General features: G+C 42.5%; 1 protein-coding gene across 1 annotated transcript in view; it reads left to right on the top strand.

Moving 5' to 3' along the window:
• The window catches only part of LOC103762354 (leucine-rich repeat flightless-interacting protein 1), a 44,829-nt gene that overhangs the window by 4,800 nt on the left and 17,981 nt on the right, over nt 1-22,048 (top strand). Inside the window, exons 3-10 of the mRNA XM_029959526.1 lie at nt 700-744; nt 1,267-1,317; nt 4,823-4,855; nt 5,927-5,974; nt 9,298-9,354; nt 12,815-12,895; nt 15,115-15,180; nt 18,533-18,610. Coding sequence (XP_029815386.1) covers nt 700-744; nt 1,267-1,317; nt 4,823-4,855; nt 5,927-5,974; nt 9,298-9,354; nt 12,815-12,895; nt 15,115-15,180; nt 18,533-18,610 — 459 coding nt within the window. The remainder of the gene's footprint in view (nt 1-699; nt 745-1,266; nt 1,318-4,822; nt 4,856-5,926; nt 5,975-9,297; nt 9,355-12,814; nt 12,896-15,114; nt 15,181-18,532; nt 18,611-22,048) is intronic.

Genomic DNA, 22,048 nt, shown 5'->3' with positions numbered 1-22,048 from the left:
ATTGAGTCTCCTCAAATCCTTGCTGGATGAGCTTAGCTCCACCTTACTGGCAATTCCCTTGCTTGAAAGTCCGTTCAACCTGTGAGAACTGTTGACTATAATGGTGAAAGGGGTTTTTTTCCTGTTTTCTATCGCTGTTTCTAAATTCCATGAAAAATCAATTTGTTAAAACCAGTATATTGAGATGTATTACATCTGACAGTATTTGCAGTGTCACAGAGGCTGTAAGCAGAGCACAGCTGCTTTCAGTCTGGAAGAAGGGGCCAGGCTGTGCCCCTCCAGGATACTCAATAGGGAGAGAACATGGCCCTGCCACGTTATTTCAAATGGAAGATTTTTGAGGTTTATTTTGAAGGACTGGGAAACTTAATTACACAAGCCCTGTAAGTATTACCGGTGCCACATGCGAAGAGATGCACTTGAAACATTTTTGAGATAGAAATAAGGCGGCGTTGCTTGAAGTTTTCTGCACAAGTAATAACAGTGTGTAGCAGAGTAAAACGGAGGGGAAGAAAGTTGGGGTCACAAAGGAGGGAGAGAGGGATTTTCTAGTTTGACAGGGTGTCACCTTCCGTTTATTTGGTTTAACCTCGCTGACTCCCAAGCGTGGCTGGAGTTCACTGTGTGTTTCTGGAACGCTGTGTTGGTGTGTCTGTCCTCTCAACACTTCCCTCTGTTTTCTCTCTGCTGCCTTGGTAGGAAGACAGTGAGCGTTATTCCCGTAGAGCCCGAAGATATGCCTCGGTTAGTATCTACTTTTGCTTTTTCTGTTTAGCTAGACATTTCAAATTAAGAAAAGACACAAGTATAAGGAACTTCCTTCTTAAAAAAAAAACAACTCTAAACCAAAAAAAGCTCCCCCCACCCCAGGCAAGTGAAAACCCCAAAACCACTTCCTGACTTCTCTGCTCTCTCCCCAGACACTTCAGGGAGTTTTTGCAAATGTGCGAGAAAAAAGGAGGGGGGAGGTGGGGAAATAACCTGCTTGGAGTGTTTAACATTCATTTATTCAGACCAAGGGCCAAGAGCTTAGAGCAGGGAACACCCAAGCAAGCTGCAGTAAAATGCTTGACAGTGTTTCTTGGGCAGAGTGTGATTTAATTTACTTTCTGCTCATAGTTTTAATGCAGTTCTTTTTAAAATACATTTATTTTGTACGTCTTTTCCTGCCTTCTGTCCCATCAAAGCCATCAACATTTACCTCACTGCCCGTTACTTGTGTTCTTTTCATTGTTTTTTTTTGTCTTTATACTTTTCTCTCGATAGGCTTCGGATGAAGATGAGCGCATGTCAGTGGGTAGCCGTGGAAGCCTGAGGGTTGGTAAATTGTACAATTTCTGTGTGTGTGTGTGTAGATGGATGCCACCGTCTCCCTGCACCCCAGACTGGTTGTAGTACTCTCATAGTATCGTCCTTCCAAGGTCTTGACGTGTTCTGTGTTGGTTTTTTTTCGAGTAACACGTGGATCAATAATTCTTTCAGCTGGGGGAACTGTCAGATGTGTGTGCAGTGTGCAGGAGCAGGAATTCCTGTGCAGGAACCTTTGTGGTAAATGCTGTTTGCTGTTGCAGGAAGTACTTAGCCAAGACATTGGTATAGGCAGCTATTTCTTGTATGCACCTTGTAAGCTCCCCTGTTTCACTACTGATAGTGAAAAGGAAGTGCTAGCTTAGTGCAGGATCAGTGTTTATTAACTCAGGAAACCAGAAGAAAATAATCAGTGGAAATAAGTCTTAAGCACTTTGGAATTGCAGGTGAATACCCGTAGAATCATGGAATATCCTGAGTTGGAAGGGACCCACAAGGATCATCCAAGTCCAGCTCCTGGCCCTGCACAGGACACCCCAACAATCCTACCATGTGCCTCAGAGTGTTGTCTAAACGCTCCTTGAGCTCTGGCAGCCTTGGGGCCGTGCCCACTGCCCTGGGGAACCTGTTCAGTGCCCCACCACCCTCTGGGGGAAGAACCTTTTCCTGATATCCAGCCTAAACCTCCCCTGAGACAGCTCCATGACATTTCCTAGGGTCCTGTCACTGGTTACTCTCCTTAAAAATGCTTTAGAGATACTTGAAATTCATTTGCACTGCTTAAATTTTCTGCAGGGAGAAAAGTAAAGCACAGAGTACTCATCTCTAGGAAAAGTTCAAATGGTATTTTTCCTCAAAATATCCAGAAAGTGTTTTCCCAGATAATACATGTGTATATAAGCCTTTAGTCTGGTCTAGTGTAGAGTTTAGAGGACTCATTTAAAAATAAACAAATAAATAAATAAATAAAAATTGCTACTGCAGAACCGGTTCGGTGATCCCAAATATTGTTCACAATAGCTCAAGGTACACTTAAAAATACTTAGTGTTGCCTTGTTCCCTTTTTATTGAAATCCTTATTGCTACTTTTGAAATGCTGTTAAAATCTTTGTTCTTCAAGATTGCAAACTTATTTGAGTGCTTTTCAAAGCTAGAAGATGCCTCAAAGCTCCAAAGATTCAGTTAAGAAAAGCTTCTCTTCACAGCTGAACAGGAAAAGAAATGTTTATTTTACTTAGAGTTAAATGTCAACATGTTCATGAAAGTGTTTTTTTTAGAGGGAAAAAAAATTTCTAGTTCAGTTGAAATATCAGGTTTTTTTCTGTTTAGAAGGTGTTGACAACACAAATGGGTTGTTTAACCATTACTGTAAGTGTGTCCCTTAGTGTGGCACAATGCAAGCGCGCTGGCTCTGTGCTTATAGCACATCTTCATCTGAAACACCTTTTGTTCATGGAAATCCACCACTGATTGCTTTTGAGGTGTTTTTGTAACACAATCCTGTGGTTTTTAGATAAGTAAATGGCAGAAGCCTTGCATTCTGCCTCCCCACCATGCGTTGGAGAAGCTTTTCCAACCATTTTTCCTAGAGCAGCCAGCCTCTGGGCTGCTCACATGCCTTCAGGCTGTGATAACCACTGCTGGTCTGGTGAACAGCAGTCCCCAGCTGGTCCACTGGATGGTCCCTAAATTCTTCATACTTGTGCAAAGAATGTGTTTCTCTGACAGAAGGATCTGGTTGAAACTTTCCACTCTGGTATTTCTTGTGATGTTGCACAGACTCCCTCCTGTCCTCGTAGAGCAGAGTTCAGTGGGTGTTCTTAGACACAGGAAAAGTTTTGACAGAGCTTCCTTCCCTCCTGCAAGTGTCACTGGGATTATAGAAGCATGTAAATGTTTGCTAGTCTGAACCAAAACTTACCCTTCTACATCCTCCAGTTGTTTTATTCATAATTAATCAGTAGAACATAGAATTATAGAACAGTTTGTATTTGAGAGACCTTAAAGCTTGCCCTGTTCCACCTCCTGCCATGGGCAGGAACACCTTCCACTAGCCCAGGTTGCTCCAAGCCCCATCCAACTTGGCCTTGAACACTTCCAAGGATGGGGCAGCCACAGCTTCTCTGGGCAACCTGTGCCAGGGCCTCACCACCCTCACAGGGAAGAGTTTCTCCCAATCTAAACCTACTCTCTTCCAGTTTGAATCCATTCTCCCTTGTCCTGTCACTCCATGCTCTTATAAACAGTCTCTCTGTTTATAAGATCACTTTCCTGGTGTGGGCTTACAGTAGATGTTTTTAATAGTTTGACCCCATCTCTGGCTAATCTGTGAAGGTTTGACTCTTGCTATGCCTGTCTTCAAAACAACAAAGTAAAGAAACCATGAACAATGACCAACCTAAAAAATTACCTCTGAATATTAGAGTTCAGTTTGGCTTTGGAGCTATTTTAGCTTGAAGACAAAACCAAAAACTATTGCCTTGTGTCCACAAGGGTTTATAAAATGAGTCTGAGAATTCTGAATGAGGCTAGTTTTTTTGATATTTGAAGGCTCTCCTTCCATTGTTGCAGGATGTCATTGTCATTGTTTTGTAGGACTTGCATTTTTGGAAAATTAATCATGCATTTTGTCACTCAGACTCCTTGCACTGTGAGGGTCTGATGGTGCTAGAGGTTGCTTTTTGAACCCGTGCTACTCTTCTGTACAGGAAGTTTTCACTGAAATGAACCAATACTGGACATTCATTTCTCCCTAAAACTTTACCACCCTTCTAATCTGTGCGGGTTTTACTCTGGAATGTTTTTTTAAGTGGATGTCTGGATTGCAGGCACCAGAGATCTGCTGAGGTAGCTTTTGGGGAGCTGGCCTGGATGCTTCTGGCAGAGCAGACAGTGCTACGTCCTGCAAAACCACTGGAGATGTTGATCAGACCAGGCCAGCAAATTGAAGCTCCACAGCTGTGACTGTGCTGTAAACAGTGACCTGAGGTGCCAATAGAATGCTGGCTTGGGTATGTGTGTGTCTCATCAGCTGCCACCAAGGGGCTTCTGCAACAGCTTTTCTGTTGCTCATCCTGAACCCATCAACAGAATCTGTTTCAGGAGTTCTGCAAGCTCAATTCTTTATCGTGCAGATTTTTCTAGGAAAGCTCAGTAACATCACCCTGTGTTTGTTGAGCATCTCTTCAGTCTCTTTTCTATTTCAGTTGTCCTGGTTCTCCCACTTCTCAGATGGCTGTCTCTAAAATCCAAGACCATCAGCATGAAATACTGTTGTGGTAGTAATCACTCGTGATGTAATCTGTGCATTTTCCACGTTTTGTTTGCTGCCACGTTCCTCCTTGTGCCTTTGTGCAAGAATTCCTGCATTATCAAAGTTCTTTAGTTGGGATATACATCTCTGTGCCTATTTTTGTGTCTGTGTGTTTGGTTTGGGGAATTCTTTTGATTGCCATAACTTGCTTGAGTGTTTTCCTTTGTATTCTGATTTTCCTTTCCTTTCATGCCTTTACAGTCTCATTTGGAATATGCCAGCACCTACCCAGTGGTGAGAATAGTCTGCAAGCTCTGCAGTGTGTGTGTTTAAAAACTAATAATGAAGAAGAAACTAACACAAGTTGTGATAACTTATCTGAGATAAGGATCTGGAAGGATCCTGAGACAGTTTGTGGTGTGTGATGTGAAGATGCCACTTCCCTCTCCTACTGCTCTGATGCAGTTCAGACAAAGAGCGACAAGTGATTAGAGGTCTGATCCAGGTCTAGCTCAGTAGTTACCATAGGACAGAGCAGAATGGCCTTTATTTCCCCTGACAGACTGTCTCTGTTACAGTCTGTCCATCGTTTGGCCCGATGCATCTGGATTTATTTCAGCATAGATCTGGAAAGGATCTTATAAACATAAACTCGTTCTGAATAGATCTAGCAAAGGTGATGGGACAAACACACTGCCTACCAAAGCTGCAGCTTGGGTCGAGCTGTTACCTTCACTTTGGGGAACAAAATCAAACTAGTAATAATACAAGGAGAACAAGTATTTGCTCCTGTGAACGCTGAGGTAAAGCTGACTCTTGGAAGAACAGAAAGGGACAGTGAGGATTGGGACTTTAATCTCAGTTTAAAATATTTCCTGATGCCTCGTGGCAGTGCTGTGTTGAAATAGAAGTGCTCAGCGTCCGCAGTTTTATAGATTCTCTGGGTTTTTCACTCTCCTTCATTCCCGGCACGATTTTCAATTAGGAATGCAATGTATCTATTTGTCCATGACCTACATACAACAATAGTTCAAACACATTTGGATTTTGCATGGATGTATTGATGTAGTAAGTATGGACAGCTGGTAGCTCTTTTAATTGACTTAACTCAGCAAGCGTGAATGGTTTTAACTGTGGCTACTAAATTTAACAGCGCTGTCATCACTTTTAACAATATTCTCTAATAACTGGGCATTTGACTCCGAGATTTGATTTTTTTTTTCCTGTGTGCTCACTGAGCTGTGTTGTGTAGAGCTGGAGGAGAACTGGACTGATGTTTCTGCATGTGGACGTGCATGCCTGGCTGCGGATGGGTGTGCATAAACTCATTGATCTTCTCATCCTGCATTCTTAATCTCACTGCAGGCTGGATTAGAGAATGAGAGGACCAAAAAGAAGAACTACTCCAAAGCAGTATGTATCTTGACTAACTGCCTCAGAGAGGTTTTTTTACATACGAACCCACTGTGATAGACAAAGAGTTCGTTCGAGAGCTCACCAGCCCAGTGTCAAGGATATGGTGTAACTATCAGGATTTGTTGGGTCTGCACAAATAGTGACCATCAGTTCATGTGCATAATATGGAATAATCCAAACCTTTATGTCAGTGTTGTACATAAAGGACATGTGGCAAAACTCAAAACCTAACTTGAGCTACCTAAGTTGAACTTTATTATTACACAGCAATATTGAGAGCCTATAATAGAATCACAGAATGGTTTGGGTTGGAAGGGGCATTACAGATCATTTTGTTTCACTTGCCTGCCATGGGCAGGGACACCTTCCACTAGACCAAGTTGCTCCAAGCCCCATCCAACCTGGCCATGAACAGTTCCAGGGATAGGGCAGCCACGGCTTCTCTGGGCAACCTGTGCCAGGGCCTCACCACCCTCACAGGGAAGAGTTTCTTCCATATATCTAGCCTAAATTTCCCCTTTTTCAGTCTGAACCCATTATTCCTTATCCTGTCACTACAGTTCCCGATGTATGGGTGCCTTACTAGCACCTGTACAAATAGGGCATTACTTAGAGCACCACAAAAGTGGGTCTGGAGGGAGGATAAAGGATAATGTGCTTTCACACAGTGAAGATTTTATGGGGAGCAATTCTAGGGCAGAAAAGGGTACACAAGAGAGGGCAGAGTGGTGTATGGCTGTGAGGGGAGGCTCCTCATTACAGGAAGAGGTTGCCAGGCTGGGTTGGGGTTTTTCAGTACACTGGGAATGAGCAGAGACTTCTCTGAGGAGCAGAAGTTGGATGTGGGATTGAGAAAGCCTGAAGGAGCAGCGTGAACCACAGTCTGAGGTAAAAAACATTACAAGTAGAAATGGATATAATGGCAATAAGGTGGTTTTCTGTGTCTGTGAAAAACAGAGAGGAATGAGTCAATGGCACGTGAAGGGAGAACAAGTAAATCTGAGTACTTTTGGCCTCCCTAGTATGCAATTTTATTTGTTAAGGTTTTCATGAGGGTTAGGGTTGGATGTTTAGTGTGTTAACATAGCAGAGAACAAAGGTCAACAAGGTCTGATAAAACTGACCCTGCTCTTCCAGAGCTGTCTGGAGCATTTGTCTTCAAAAATATGCACTGGAGACGTTTCTGGAGAGGATGGGTCATAGCAGCAAGGGAAATGACCTGAGCTATGGGGTTTCAGTCTGAAATCTGAAAGACACCAGGGCAAATGAAACAACTTCCTTTAGAAGGGTCTGAACTATAAAGTGATAAAAAATTAACCTGGATTTGTAGAAAATTAATTATGTCAAATCAACTTAACTTCCCTAAGCAGGGTAATTATTTAAGGGCATAAAGGAGAAGCATGAGATGTTGCTATAGCTTGACTATAAGACTCTTGGCATGTCTGTACATGACATTAAGTGAAACCTTGGGCCAGATCTAGTCCTTGTCAAAGGAATGTACTGTTGTAAAAGGAATGAAAAATAACTGTTAGAAAATGAGACAGCTGGAAAGGATCTCAACTGGTCTGTTCCCATCTAAGAGCATATCTGGTTTTTTTTAAAGGGGAAAAGCAGTTCTGCAGGAGTCTCTATTGCCTGGCTGTCAAAGTGCAGGGAGTGAAGGCAGTTTCATATGAGGTTAGGCTGAAAATATTGATGATGAATAGGAGACAACTTGTCAAAAGTAAATAACAGTGCTAATAAATGAGGAATACCACACCTGGGAAAAAAGAGGTTACTATTACAAAGTAATAGGACAGTCCAGATAGTGATCTGAGGTTTCATTTAGTCAGTATTACGCAGCTGAAAAAAGCAAACTTAATTCCTCAGTGTAGTAATAAAAGGAGTGGTGGAAGTAATAGTTCTGCACGGTGCTGTTGAGGCTGAGCTGGAGTATTGCCTTCAGTTGCTGAAGATCCATTTTAACCATTCTTCAGGGAAGTGTTAGAGAAATTCAAGGAACCTTAAAAAAGAAAAGCTAGTAAAATCTGGAAAGGAGCCAAGCTGTGTGAGAAGGCTTTAGAAGTACTTCAAACCAGTTTCTTCTTGAAAAAAGAAACTTGGATGTTTGCCCTCCATTTGGGGTGATAATACTGCATTTCAATGGAGAATCTAAGCGTTTCTTTTCCCAGAAGTGTGTTCCCAGCTTGGCTCTAAACTGATTTCCAAGTTAATTTGTTTAATTTTTCATGGAAGCCGCTGTATAGTAGATGATAAATATTTTGCTTGGAAATTGAATCAGATTGGTTTTAATGGATTTTCATTTCAGGAATGTATTAAAACTTGGACTTCAGAACTTCATTTGAATAGAAATGCTAATTAAATTTCCACTAAAACCCCCACCTCAAACACACAGAGTGCTTCCTCATTTTCAGTGTTAAACCAGGGCTGATCATTGTGAGGGGATGCCAGAACAGTGAATTGCTGGAGAAACCTGAGCTTTTAATGGCATTGATTGAGGTCACTTTTGGGTCTGTACTCTCTTCTTCAACATTGCATTTCCAGACTAAAAACTGAGTTGTGGTGATCGTTTTGTTTTATTCCTGGAGCTGCTGCCATAGGGATTTGAAGCATCTCACCCTGCTTGAGCTTGTTTTTGCCTCCTCCGAGGGAAAACAGCTCGATGACAACAAGGCTGGCCATGAGGAGGACAGCTGAACCAACCCAAATCTCTTATTAGCCTTTGGACTGCCATGCAAAATACTGGGATGTGGCAGATGGCCATTGCCTGGGTTTAATTTTGATGCTCAAAATTAAAAAGAAGAGCTAAAAAGAAGAGAATTCATACATCACTGCATGCTTACTAGGCTGAATTTCTCAAATATAAATTTAGAATGAAGTCTTTTGCTGCAATTTCCTGCATTTTAACTGCTTAGCTGCCTGAGGTATAAGTAACTATAGTGATATATATCTTTGATTGTAGTCTCTAATCCCCTTTTTGTCCTGTGTTCCCCTCACAGAGTGTTTGAAGAGATGGGGGCTATAGAGCAGTGATGATGGGGGAGGCAAAAAAAAAAAAAAAAGATTCAAAAAAAGCAGGCAGGAGTATCCTTGACATTTTTGGCTGGTATACAGGTACTGACACAAATGTTCGTGTCCTCATGTTTGAAATCATGACCCCATCCTGCACTTCTCCTGTTCCTGGTGTATCTTTGAAAAGTTCTGTCTCTGCCTTTGCTGTTTGTAAGTGATGACATTTGCTTAAAAATTCCCTTTTGGGTCTGCGTCAATTTTTGTCTCTCCTTTTTTTTCTTTCCTTTTTTCCTTTCCTTCCATAACAGACCAATGGTTATGAGGAAGACGTGTATGGATCATCCCAGAGTAGAAAATCTAGCAGGGTTAGTAGATGATTTATATTGCTATAAAATTATATTGGTCTATTTAATGGGATTAAAGCTAATCAGCAAATTCTTTCCTGTGGCAAAGCAGGCTTTTCCTGTGTTGCATGTTGTGGGTTTGGAGTTTGTCAGACACGGAGGTGCAGCACTAAGCTGGATGGGAAATAAATAACAAAAAATCAGGCCATGAGTGGGAAGGGAAGTCTCTGAATTTGGTACAAGTAGAACTTGGAAGGCAGAACTGCTTAACTGGTAAGCAAAATTGGGTAAAAGTTAAAATTGTGACAAGAAATAGATTGGCAGCACCTGGCATGGAGGATTTCCACACGCTGGACAACAGAATGATTGTTATTCAACTTTGTCAAACATGCTCTTGTCAAAAAAAAAGCTTAATTATTAACTCCATTGTGCGTATGCGGGTCACAATGTTCCCTTCTGTTCCAGCACAAGTGTTGTGTGTCAATTATAGCAGCTCATCGTCCTCCTTTGTTAAATATTGGGGTTTGTGCAAATGATTTAAAGGGACTGCCTGAAGCAGAGCCTGGGGGGCAGGGAGGGAAACTGTTTGGGTTCTTTTACTTGCCTTTATTTTAAGCTCAGAGCCTGGTGATCTTTGTGCTATCGGGTACTTGTAAAGAAATTTAGTGGTATGCAGACTAAAGCTCTGTTTCTGGGGGGAGAATAAACTCCCTTTCAGACTCCATTTAGCCAAGTGTTTGAGCAATATATGCTAAACATGAGATAGAGTTCAGGGGGTTACTTTGTAAGCATGAAGTTAAGCAGATGCTTGGATAAACAGTGAAACGGGACCTTATATTTCATGTCCATTTTAAATTGTTGCTGCCATCTAGTTTTATGCATTTAGCTTGTGTGTGTTGATAAGAGACAATGAAATACTGTTGCTTAAACTGTTAACAAAACAGCATGTCCTGTTGTTGGCACTCTTGCTGGACAGTTTGACGAGTTCAAGGAGCTTTATTATGCAGTACTTGTGACAAATGATGTTCTTATTCTTTACTGACATACTCCAGTGCTCCAAGGACTGCAGGGAGAGCAAAAGACCTGCAGGATTGTCGTCCAGGGAAAAGGAGTTGTTTGGCTTCCATTCAAGTAATTTAAAATCATCATGATATTAGGGTTTGCAGTAAGTAGGGAGGTTTAGTCTGTGTAGAGCTTCATTACAACAACATTATTAGTTCCTGGCAGTTTTCATTACTAAAGGTAATTCGGATTAATCATTACTTAGGAGGCAGAGGAAAGTTCGAGGGTAACTCAGAATAGCTGAAACCCAGTTGATGCCAGTCTGGCTAGGATTCACCTCTCTCCAAGAAGCCCAAATCTAACCACAAAGATGTCAAAGTGACAGTGAAAAACAAGAGGAAAATTCTTCAAGTTGCCAGGGAAGGGACAATCTGCTGGTAATAGCTGTTCCCAAAATAGGTGCCCAGTTCTAAGTTACAGAACAGACTGATCTCCATGTGAACACTGCATTTGTAGTGCCACAGGTTGATTCCTTAAATGTGATTAATGCCATGAGTTTAGGTAGTCCACATGCAGATTGCAGGCTCTCTATGTGAAAATGAAAGTAATTTCTTAAAGCTTAGTTTAGTTCAGGTTTCTTTTCAGTGAAAGTCTTATTTTACAAACATTGATTGAAAGGTTTTCATCTGTGGGTTGGTTGTTTTTGTGTTGTTTCTTTCTGAGGCTGGACAATGATTTGCCTTCAGTCTGTGCCTGTGGGTATTGTGTCTCATCCACACATGTGTTTGCTTGCAGTGACAGAAGTCCTGTGTCAAGGGCAAACAAGTTATTTTAATTTGCCATGGATCTCCCTCCTTTGTGAATGGACTTAACACCTACATGGATCGTAGTGATGAGGCAAAGATGAGTTAGGGCTTGTAAGAAGTTGGCTACTGAAAGCAGAGTATCTCGGTTGCCTAGACCCCCTAAAAATTATGGGAGAAGTGCAATGTCAGAGAGCAGCTGGAAAAGGAGGGCTCTGCAGTGTAGCAAAGGAGGTGAAGGTGTGAGATCTTCCAGAACAACCGTTCCCACCAGCCTGCACACACCCGTGGGAAAATAAGAAATATAAACAGTGCCTGGGAGGCTTTGAAAATACCTTTGCAACTTCTTGCAGGAGGCTGAGTGAGCACCCGAGTCATTTCGGGTGGGTGGGGATGTGAGGAGGCAGCATTTCCTCCCTGTCCCTTCGTGCTGCAGCGTGTGCTCACCCCTGAGCACCCCTTCCTGGTGAGCTTTATTCCCCACCACTTGGCTCCAGGTGCAGCTGGCCCTGGTACAGCACAGAAACTTCCTTAGCACATCTCAGATGTGCTTTTAGGCTGCTCTTTTTCCTGAAAATAAGGAAAATGCAAAGTATACTTCCTAGTATGCCTGTATTCTCCTGATTCCTGTGGCTCTGTAAAATGCATAATGTCTTATATGTGCATTTCCAACCTGCATTTGAAAGACCTGGACTTGCAAATTTAATATTCCTGCATATTAAAAGCAACTGTTTATAACAGCTTAAGTTTTTCACAAAGTCTTGTTGTGTGTTCTATTTAGACACGTAACATATCCACAGGGGCTTCTCCTAAAGCTTTTGGGAAGCCAAAATACTGAGTTGCATTCTGTTATAAATACCCTACTGCTGTCAGCCTCCCTGGCAAGCCCCACGTGCTTGTGTTGAGGTGTTTGCACAGTGTAAGTTCTCACAGATAACACCTGGCAGTGGATGAGCTGACCTGGCATCCTACACTCCATACAGGTGCTGGGGAATGCATGCAGATGTTGTATATCATACTGGACAAACAAGGATTTCAGAGGGTCAGGGTGATTTTTTTAAGTCCACTGGAGTTGTAAGTCAGTCACTAGTAGTAATTCAAGTGTTTAACTTGGAGTTGAATTAAGATCTCCCTAATTTTGGGGAGACTGAGTAGGTGGACCAAAGTCCTGGGTTGGCTGGATGCAAGGTAGGAAGCTGCATAAAAGAAGGGGTTTAATTTAAATAAGGTGTTTGATTTAGACAGTCTCACTTCCTACAGAAGAGTTTCCACTTCACTCAGCCTTGCTGTATCTGACAGTGGGCTACCCACATTTCCTGCTGGGCACACCCAACAGTTTAGGTCCCTGGCTTTGCTTTCTATCTCCCAGCATCTCACCTTCTCCTGCATCCCTTGTGGGTGTAGCTTATAGGGCATAAGCTCCTCAGGAACTCGGAAGGAAGCTGACCAACTCTCTGACCAGTGCATTTTTCCAGTGCCTGAGAGGGCACACAGTTCTCACACACCCTCACAGCTTTAATGCAGTTCTCTCTTATTTTGGAACCCGTGACCAATTTGACTCCTTGCAGTTTGTAATCACTTGATTTACTTTTTGCTTCCCATTTAAAGGAATTGAGAACTCAGCTTCATGTTACGAAGCCAAGTTCTCAAGGACTTTTTGTTTGTTGTTAACACAGGCTTCGTACTACTCTGATCTGGGTCTGCACAACAGCGGCTACGCTTCCACATCTCAGCTTCCTTCTCAAAATGGAAATTGGGTCTGTTGCCCTCTGGCTTCACCTGGCCTGGACTTGTCCTGACTTCATTTGGATAATACAACCTCTTGTACTTAGGAATCAATTTGGACCAATTGTCAAGAGACTCTGTAGCTATTTTAAGTAAAACTTAAAAAAAAAAAAACCAAACCAAAACCAAACCAGACCTTTTAAGATTGGAATGAGTAATGGAAAGCTGCTTTAAAAGGAACGCAATCAGTTTTCCTTTGCTGCTCCTCCCTTTCTTACATTTACTTTGGCTGATATTGGCTTCAGTTGGTCTGGAAAAATAAGGGAAATCTTAATTAACTCAAGTTCTCTATTTGAGGCAACTCCTCTGCTCATTATGTCAGTCTGGCGAGCTTAAGACAATCCAGTCTGCATGAAGTGAAATTGCAGGGAAGCAGTTCCCAGACTGCTAGAGGAGAATCACTGAGTCTGTAAAATCCCCAGGAGGTTGGATTGTCCCGTGTGTGGGCAGAGCTGGGCCAGCCCCGTGCCAGCAAGCAGTGCTCGAGCAGTGCTCCGGGCCCACAGCCTGTCCTGGCTGGGAGCAGCAGTCAGGAATATCACAGTGCAGTGATGGGACACTGCAGATGTGTGGGAGGGGGACTTGCAGCAGGACCTTGCCTGCAAGCCTTGGGCTGGGGACCACTGCTGGAGTTTCCCTTGCACCTAATTCTGCCAGATACAGTGTGTGCTCTGAGTTTAGCTGCTGCATCTCAGGAGTTGTGGTTACTAACAGCGGAACCACTTGTTTCATGCTCTGACTTAAGTATTTGTAATTTTTTCCTGAACTATTTGGATTTTCTCTGCATTTGTGGATAATAAAATACACAACAGTTGATCTTAAATCTGTGTGAAACACTTAAAATGTGTATCCTAACCCTTCTGTGTAGCTTTTTCTCTGGTTTTGGTTGATGTGGGGAGAAACACCCTTTCTGGCTCCTGTACACAAATGTGTGTGAGACAATAACAACTTGACAACCTAAAATTGAATTACACTGTTTTGCTTTTGCATGCTGCCATGTCCTCCCTTCCTGTAGGAAATGCATGTGTCTACTTGGTATTCTTAGTCTTTGGGAGCTGAGAGCTAATGCTTTTATGGTGCAGATGACTAATATTCTCTATACTGGGTTTCCTTCTGTTGTAGTGTAATGATCCTAATTTCTCCCCAAGATGGTTAATTCTGCTGTAGGCGCCTTTTTTTTTTTGTTTCAATTTTCTCTGCAAAAAAAAGTTTTGTGCTTGTCTTCCTCAGCCCTCCCTGCTGTACAGTGATGCCCTGCCAGCCAGAAGTTACAGGGTTTGTTGTACTAATGCTTTAAACACAAGTTCTGAAGCCACTCACCTCCAGCCATGCACATGTTGTCTCTTTCCTGTTGGGTCCATTTATCTCATTCTGTGATGTCCGATCCATCCGACTGCATGTGTGCAATGTCGTTTGTACAGGCCTGGATTTGCTGATCATTCCTTTAAATCCTGTTGGAACTGTGGGGTTGTGATGCTGTCACGGGTATCTGTCTGTCTGGAGATGGTTGTCTTAGTTTCCATGTATGAGCAGGAGCAGGACAGAGGCAACATCAATTCTTTCTGGTTGTTTAACAACTAAAAAAAAATCTGCAAATTTTTTTAGACAAATAGCACCATTTTTATTTAAAATGAGCTTCTCAGAGCTTTTTCTCAAAGCTTAGTGTTTCTACTTCCCTTGTGTTTCCTGAGCCATGTATCTCTATGCTAAACTGGAGCCAATCTTAAAATACACGTTTTATTCCTCTTTTATTAGTTTATTAAACTGGCTAGTGAGTTAAGAGCATCAGGTGTGAGTTTTTCCTCTTATTGCCAGCACCAGAAATGAAGGTTTAACAGACAGAAACAATTTAAGAATTGATGTAGCCGTTTTGTTGACAGGCAGTAAAACTGTTGCATTGAATTGAGTGTTGACTTTAACCCCCGGGAGAAGGGTTAGAAGTGCACGATGTGTGATGGACTCGGGGTGTGTGTCAGACTCTGCACGTGCCTCGTGGTGTTTCCCAGGTTAGACCTTCCCTTGCATGTTGCTTGTGGTTGCACACAGGAGATGTCCCAGTCCTCTCACATCCTGTTCATTCCCTCACGTCCTCTGTGCTGCACCGTGTGAGTTTGGAATTCTGTGAGTTTGGAATTCTGCAGCCTGAAAGGTGACCTGCCAGTCCTGCGCTGACTCTGTGTTTTAATTGTAGGCGTCTGTGTACGAGGAGAGCGCTTACAGCGGGAGCCGTCGGTATAGTGCCCCTAGTTCTCGTGCTGTAAGATGTTTTCTGCATTTCCCTGCTGTGTGTCTCTGTCCTCCCTTTATCTGTATGCACCAGGACTCAGCCTTTTGTGGGTTGAGGAACATTTAAGATGAACTGTGTGAGATCCAGAGCTTGCTGCTGCAGGTGTCATAAGTAGTAGCACCGTTTCCAGGAGATTCCATGAAATAAAAAGTGGGTGGTTTATCTGCAGAGAGGGGAATTTGGCCCTGCTTCGCACTTGGTTTGCAGATAAAACACCTTGGAAAGGTGGTACGTGAAGTCCTGTCCCTCGCTGAGACTTAATTCTTCTTTGGAAAACTGAGAAAAATGCGAGTCTAAAAAATAATTAACAAAAAAGTTCAAAATCAGTTCCACGTTAGCAATCCTATGCTAGCGTGAAGCAAAGGATTTTTGTGAACAAATGACTTGCTTGGATTTGTTTCTTGGATTTGTATTCAAATATATTTTATATTCATATACATGCCAACTCATGACAAGTCTTCCAAATTACATGTTCCTGAGAGCGGAGAGCTCTGTCATTGATGGGGAGCAACAATATGGGGAATAACAGTATAAGTTGTTTCCTTTCAAAAAACAGAAACTGCAGGACTTGGTTTACAGATTAGAAGGCAGAAAATGCCTTCACCTCTTCTCAAAGAGGGCCTTTGTGTCGTGGTGGGCATTCGGGCCAGGTGGTATGGCTGCTGCTGCTGTGCCCACCTGGGAAAAAAAATAAAAGCCAGTATTCTTTTGATTCTTAAGTCCTGCCCTGGGGGCCCATTGATTATAAAAAAGACCCCAACCAACCAAAAAGACCCCAGCAAACAAAAATCCACCATCTAAGACCGTAAGAGTAAAAAGACTCAGGACAAAGCATTGATGTTAATTTAACCTTAAACATTACATTTTTATTAGCCTGGAGGAGGAAACTCTTTCCAGAATGCTTACTGAACACCTGTTAGTCTTTAAAGGGCTGCGCCATCCTCTTGCAGTCCCATTGTTTCATTAGTTGTGCTGTGCATCTTCCTACTGATGTAAAGCTTCAAATTGCTTTTTGTTTCACAATTCTGCCTTGATTTCCTTTGTCTGCCTCGGAAAATTCATTGATACTGACCCGTTTGCAGTGTTGTGGCAGCAGCCTGCAGTTCAGTGAGTTTGCCACTGAGGCTGAGCTGGTTGTAGCCCTGTGTTTTTATGGGATGTTGTCTTATGTTTGGGTTTAGTCCCTCGGAGGTCCAGATGATGCACTGCTGCTCTGGGGAAAAATCATTTACAGCAGGCTCTCAGCCCAGGAACTGTTTACAAATCTTTCACCCGCTGTTAATGGCTTGAGCAGGGAACACTCAATAAAACTCTGGTGCTTATTCCCCTTCCTCCATCCCAATCCCACCCTGTGCCACAGGTCTTTGGAAGCCTGTGTGTAACCCAGCTTTTCCAGCTCCTGTTGAATGGTTGCCTGTAGTAATGAGAGAGTTAAAGTAGGAGGGGTTTGCTTCCAAGGGAATGACCTTGTCACAATTACCAGGTTATCTGTGGTTATTTTGATGTCTCTAAACCTTGCAGCACTTTTAACACGTAGAGGGAGTGCCATTGGGGTAGCTGTTCCCAAAGAATGTTTTTGGATGGTCAGGTGAATGCAGGGGGTGAGGCTGAACCCAGCCCTGTTTGGTCTCAGCCAGCTGAACAAGTGCACTTGCTTCCATACCCTGCCCTGCAATGCACCGAATAAATAGGCCCTGGAAGCATTAATGTTGGACTCATCAGTAATTAATACTTTTTCCCTGTCACGTGTTTCAAATTTATTCTAAACCTTTCTTAGGTTAAACATAAACCACTGGTGATGGCCAAGGCTTCTGTGCTCAAACTGCTTAATAAGAAAAGAGAATATAAATTTTTACTTCAGTACTTTATGTCTTTAATTTAGGAATTAGTGTGACTGACAGTAATTGTAAACAGTGTGCAACAGAGTTCTATATTATGCATATTCTCACCTCTGAAATGAAGCTCAGGTGCACGAAGCCAGTGTCATGTCATGTGAGACTTAAAATGCCAGAATGGTTTGGGTTTGAAGGGACCTTAAAGATCATCTCGTTCCACCCCCTGCCATGGGCAGGGACACTTTCTACAAGACCAGGTTGCTCCAAGCCCTGTCCAGCCTGCCCTTGAACACTTCCAGGGGTGGGGCAGCCACAGCTTCTCTGGGCAACCTGTGCCAGGGCCTCCCTCTGAGTGTATCCAAGGACATGGCTTGGCCACGTTCTGCCCTGCCTGAGGGCTTGCTAAGGGCTGTATACCTTACACATAGTGCTTTGTGGTTAGTAACTAAGCTTGTGGTTGTATTCTAGCTGGGGTTATTTCCAGCTTACTCTCTTACCACTTATTAGTGCTGTAAGTTTAATTTCCAGTCAATGCTGTGCTGCTTTGTTAGTGTGACTAAACAGTGTGCTGAAACAGCCCTCCAGTAGCTTGGTGAAGGCCTGGTTGTCTCTGCAGCTGAGAAGTACAGAGATTCCTGTAGTGATCAGGTAACATAATAAAAGAAACCTTAAGAAAAGACAGAGTATATGCATCTTAAAAGTATTATAATTCCTTAGGTTTCTCCATTTTTGTATCTGAGGAAAAGTCTTAATCACCTATAAAATAAACTCATTATTTCCAGAATAAGTTTTAGTTTTATTTCTCTGGCACTTTAATTTCCCTTCTCTACTTCCATTGCATTATAACCTCTGGAAATAAAACAGTATAGACACATTCTTTGTGCTTGTCAGCAACAAGCCAGCCCTGTGTGTTCTGCATCACTGCTTAGATGTTTGCTTTTAAGAAGGGCTTAGACTTTCTTTGGCAGGAGATGAAGACTGCAGATGCTGGAAAAGCAGGAGAGATACTCAGTCTCTGAGATGGTCTCAGTTTTTGCTTTAATCCCGGATGGATGGATATTTCTTGCTTTGGCCTGTGGAGCATGGATTCATTTTATATGTGCACAATGTTGGAAACACGGGAAAAAGATTCACCAGAGAACCTCAGAGCTCTTGGAAAGTAGGATGGAGCCTTTTGTATAGAAACTGAGGGTTGTTTACTTGTGACTGGTACCTTAAGAGATATAAATGAATCATTAGTATTCTGTCATTCAAATAATTTAACCAAAACTCTGCCTGATCCGTCAATGGACTTACTACTTGCCTTAAATTTTAAATTAACACTTGAGGTGTCTGCTCTCTTTCACTGCTATTCCTTTGTCCAGCTGCATGAAACCATTTTCGTAACTAACTTCAGATGTAATGCTCTACATCCTCTCTTGCTTCTCTTCCCAGTTCTAATGCCTTTCTCTTTTCTCTGCTTGCTGTTCCTGGTTTACCTGCGGCAGCCTTCCGAGTACAGCTGCTACCTTGGTTCGGGATCTCGGGCATCCTCAAGAGCCAGCTCTGCTCGGGCCAGTCCAGTGGTGAGCTCCTCTGTTTATCTTTGTCCCTGAACTGTTTCATTCCTCTGTTCTTCAAGGTCTGTTTTGTGCTAAGGGGTCACTGTCCCTCATGAGACAGTTTCTTACGGTATCAATTGGACCTTCTGGGCAACGCTTAAGACAAAGAAGGGGTGAACCAGATGAGATGTTACAGAACCAAAGTAATTTCGGTGCAGATGCACGTGTTTTTACAACAGAAAGTACAGTTTGGACTTGTGTGACAGTGCTAAATTTATTTTAAGTTGGGCATGAAGCACACTGGCAAGGGTATTATGAAAAAGACTGGTGCTAGTACTGCATCTCCTTCGTGGATTAAAATCAGGAAACTCTAAATCTTACTGCAGCATTTATGCAGTTTAGTTTCTCTACATCGAGTAGTTATTTTAGTGTTGTGTTGCTGCAAAGCTGCAGGGTGCTCCAGAGGTTGAATTTGGACATGTTTATGGGTCTGTAGAGTACCAGGCGCTGAAGACCCTTGAGCATGGTGAAGTTCTAGAAGGATAACGTGTACCCAGCATGAATTCCTAAATTGTGGCTGAGCAGGGCTGAAATACTAAAGGCTTGTCCAGCATCTGCTGTTCTTTGATACGAAGTAACTGTCTTTGATTTTTTTTGTGGCATGCTGTGCTTTCTCTTTGTGGTTGTTTCCATTTTGCTGTTTACAACTGAGTATCTTCCCTGATTAATTCCCGAGCACGAGCTGATAGTGTGGTGACAATAGCAGAGTGCAGCAGGATGTCTCTGAGAGGAAATGTGCAGCTTAAGGTCTATAACAACATTAATTTTCCATAGAGAGTGGGTTTTGAAGCGTTGCACTGAGTTTCAATAAACTGGCTTTGCTTCATGGAAACCTTCCTTTTAGGGAAGTTTTACTGTGCTCTTTCTCCTGGGACCTGTCATGTGTTACCTGCCACATCCCCAAGAAAAAGGGGTGAGGAGGGTGTAAATTAACACACACAGCATGCTGCTCTAGTCATAACATCCCGCTGCCTTTGCTGAGGAGCTGGAACTTTAATGCTGTAAATGTTGCCTTAAGGACTAATTAAAAAGGAGTATCTGGATCGGCAAGAAAGCTGCCACAGCAACAGCTGAGCTGTAGCACGGACACTTGGGGTGTTCCTCTTTGGGAAACACATGCAGGCTGCAGAAAGGAATTGCTTTGTGTTCAATGTCCCCATCGTGGGAACCTGCAGCAGAGCTGGAGAGGGACTTTGGACAAGGGCATGTCCTAACAGGAGAAGGGGAATGGCTTCTCCCTGACAGAGGGCAGGGTTAGATGGGATATTAGAAAGAAACTCCTCCCTGTAAGGGTGGTGAGGCCCTGGCACAGGTTGCCCAGAGAAGCTGTGGCTGCCCCACCCCTGGAAGTGTCCCAGGCCAGGTTGGACAGGGCTTGGAGCAACCTGGTCTGGTGGAAGGTGTCCCTGCCCATGGCAGGGGGCCGGAATGAGCTGAGCTTTAAAGTCCCTTCCAACCCAAGGGACTGTGATTCTGTGCTGGTTCCCCCTTAAAATGTAGTCTGCAATTTGAATACTGATAGAACAAAACTATGTGCTCTGAAATATTGGTGTTTCTTAAAGACGAGGGTAAAAATTAATTAAAAAAGAAAATTATTTTCACCAGATAATGTATGGCAGCCGGTGAGCTATAAATAAATCAGTATTTCAATTAGTCCCTGAACCTGAGTCCCTGAGCTATGAGTTCTTGCAGTATATAACTTACATTAGTAATACTTCTTAAATGTCTTTGCAAACTGAATTTCAATTATCCCCAAAGCAAAAGTTAATCAGAATAAACAGAGATTCCATTAAAATTCTTTAAGGGTAAGGAGCTGGGTACCCATATGCTGCTGTTGGTTTCCATTAGGTGTTTTTGGTATGCAAACCAAGTAATCCGTGCAAGTTGCTTATGGGAATCACAGGATGCAGTTTGCCCCTCCTGGGAGCTGCACAAGAGGTTTTCTATTTTAAAATTTTAATTCTCTACATACACTTTGGCCTGTTGGTATGCAAGTGGCTGGGGATGGTTTGCTGTGTCAGCACCAAGGTGCCAAGCTGAATCTGCTCTACAGGGAGACAATAGGCACTTCTTAAACTATTTTTTTTTTTTAATTAGTGGTTTACTGCAGGGTGTGAAGAGCTTGCCTTATCTCCATGGCCTTGAAAAAGAGCTGAGAGTTAATGCCATAGTGAGTCTAGTTGATCCTCAAAGTCTTTATTACTACACGGGGTCAATACAGCAGCACCTTGTGATAATAATATTATTTTCCCTTTCTTCCCCCTGTATTAAACAGACATTGCTTTACCTGAACTCACATTGAGGAATCACTTGCCTTTTACTAACAGAGGTTTCAAAGCATTTCAATAATGTTTTCGGTTGTATACTTGATCTTGGCAGTAAAGATGCTGAGATAGAGCCCTGTCTTCTCAGCAGGCTCAGCAGTGCATGGCTTCCACTCCTGAAATGTCAGCTGCTGGGAATTCCTGAAGGAAGAATAAAGATCTCCTTGGACGACAGTGATAACCTGAGAGGGAAAAAAGGGCTGGTTTTGTTTATATCATTAGTCAACATTAGAACTTTTTGTTTCAACATCACTAAACCACAACACCGAGTTGTTTCCTGCCTTAATCATATGGTTTCTTGATTTTGCTTTATACATTTTCTGGGATTTACACACGTAAAAATTCGATTCCAAGTTTACTTTTTAAATGGTTGGTGGAGGAGAAAGAAAAGGGGAATATCTGTTGGGTTGAAAAGCTGTTTCCAGCATGCTTGTGTCAGTTTAGAGCGGGACAGTTTACAAAATCATGTACTCTGATCATGCATGCTTAACACATGATTTTCTTATGATTATGGGCATTATTAGGCAGAAAACCAAAACTGAGCTGTTCCCAAGCCTACCAACTACCATGAGAAATTATACTTGGGGAATGGAGAATGATTCCATTGACCTTTCTAAATTAAAGCATACAACAGCTAGTCACTGCAGCCCTTAAATTTTTTTCTCAGAATTTTGTTACCTCCTTCTATCATTGTTCACTAAGATTTCAGCAAAACAGTAGTTTTCCTGCTGTGCAGAACTTTGCCAGCTTGTGTTCTCTGTGCTACCATGTTGGTAATACAGGAAAAAGCAGGAAGGTACTTAAACATAACATGTGAATATTTGTCTTTGTAGTTATTTTTACAAATTCACTGTATCTGCATGAAGTTTGCTGTGTGTTTATTTTTCTTTAACATTTTGCCTGTTACCCCAGGAGTAATCATCTGCTGTCCTTGCAGTCACTGCAGCTATGCAAATGTGCTGTTTAATACTAAAGAATTATCCTTATAAAAAATACAGATCTCAAGACTACCAAGAGCAAACAGCAGGTCCTTTTGTGCAGATGGAGGTAAATCTTGTGCCTGAGCTATCGGCATGTT

This window comes from Manacus vitellinus, unplaced genomic scaffold, assembly GCF_001715985.3.
Source record: "Manacus vitellinus isolate BGI_N305 unplaced genomic scaffold, ASM171598v3 scaffold_20_pilon, whole genome shotgun sequence".
In the NCBI taxonomy this organism is placed as follows: Eukaryota; Metazoa; Chordata; class Aves; order Passeriformes; family Pipridae; genus Manacus; species Manacus vitellinus.
This window is presented reverse-complemented; position numbering and strand designations above follow the sequence as displayed.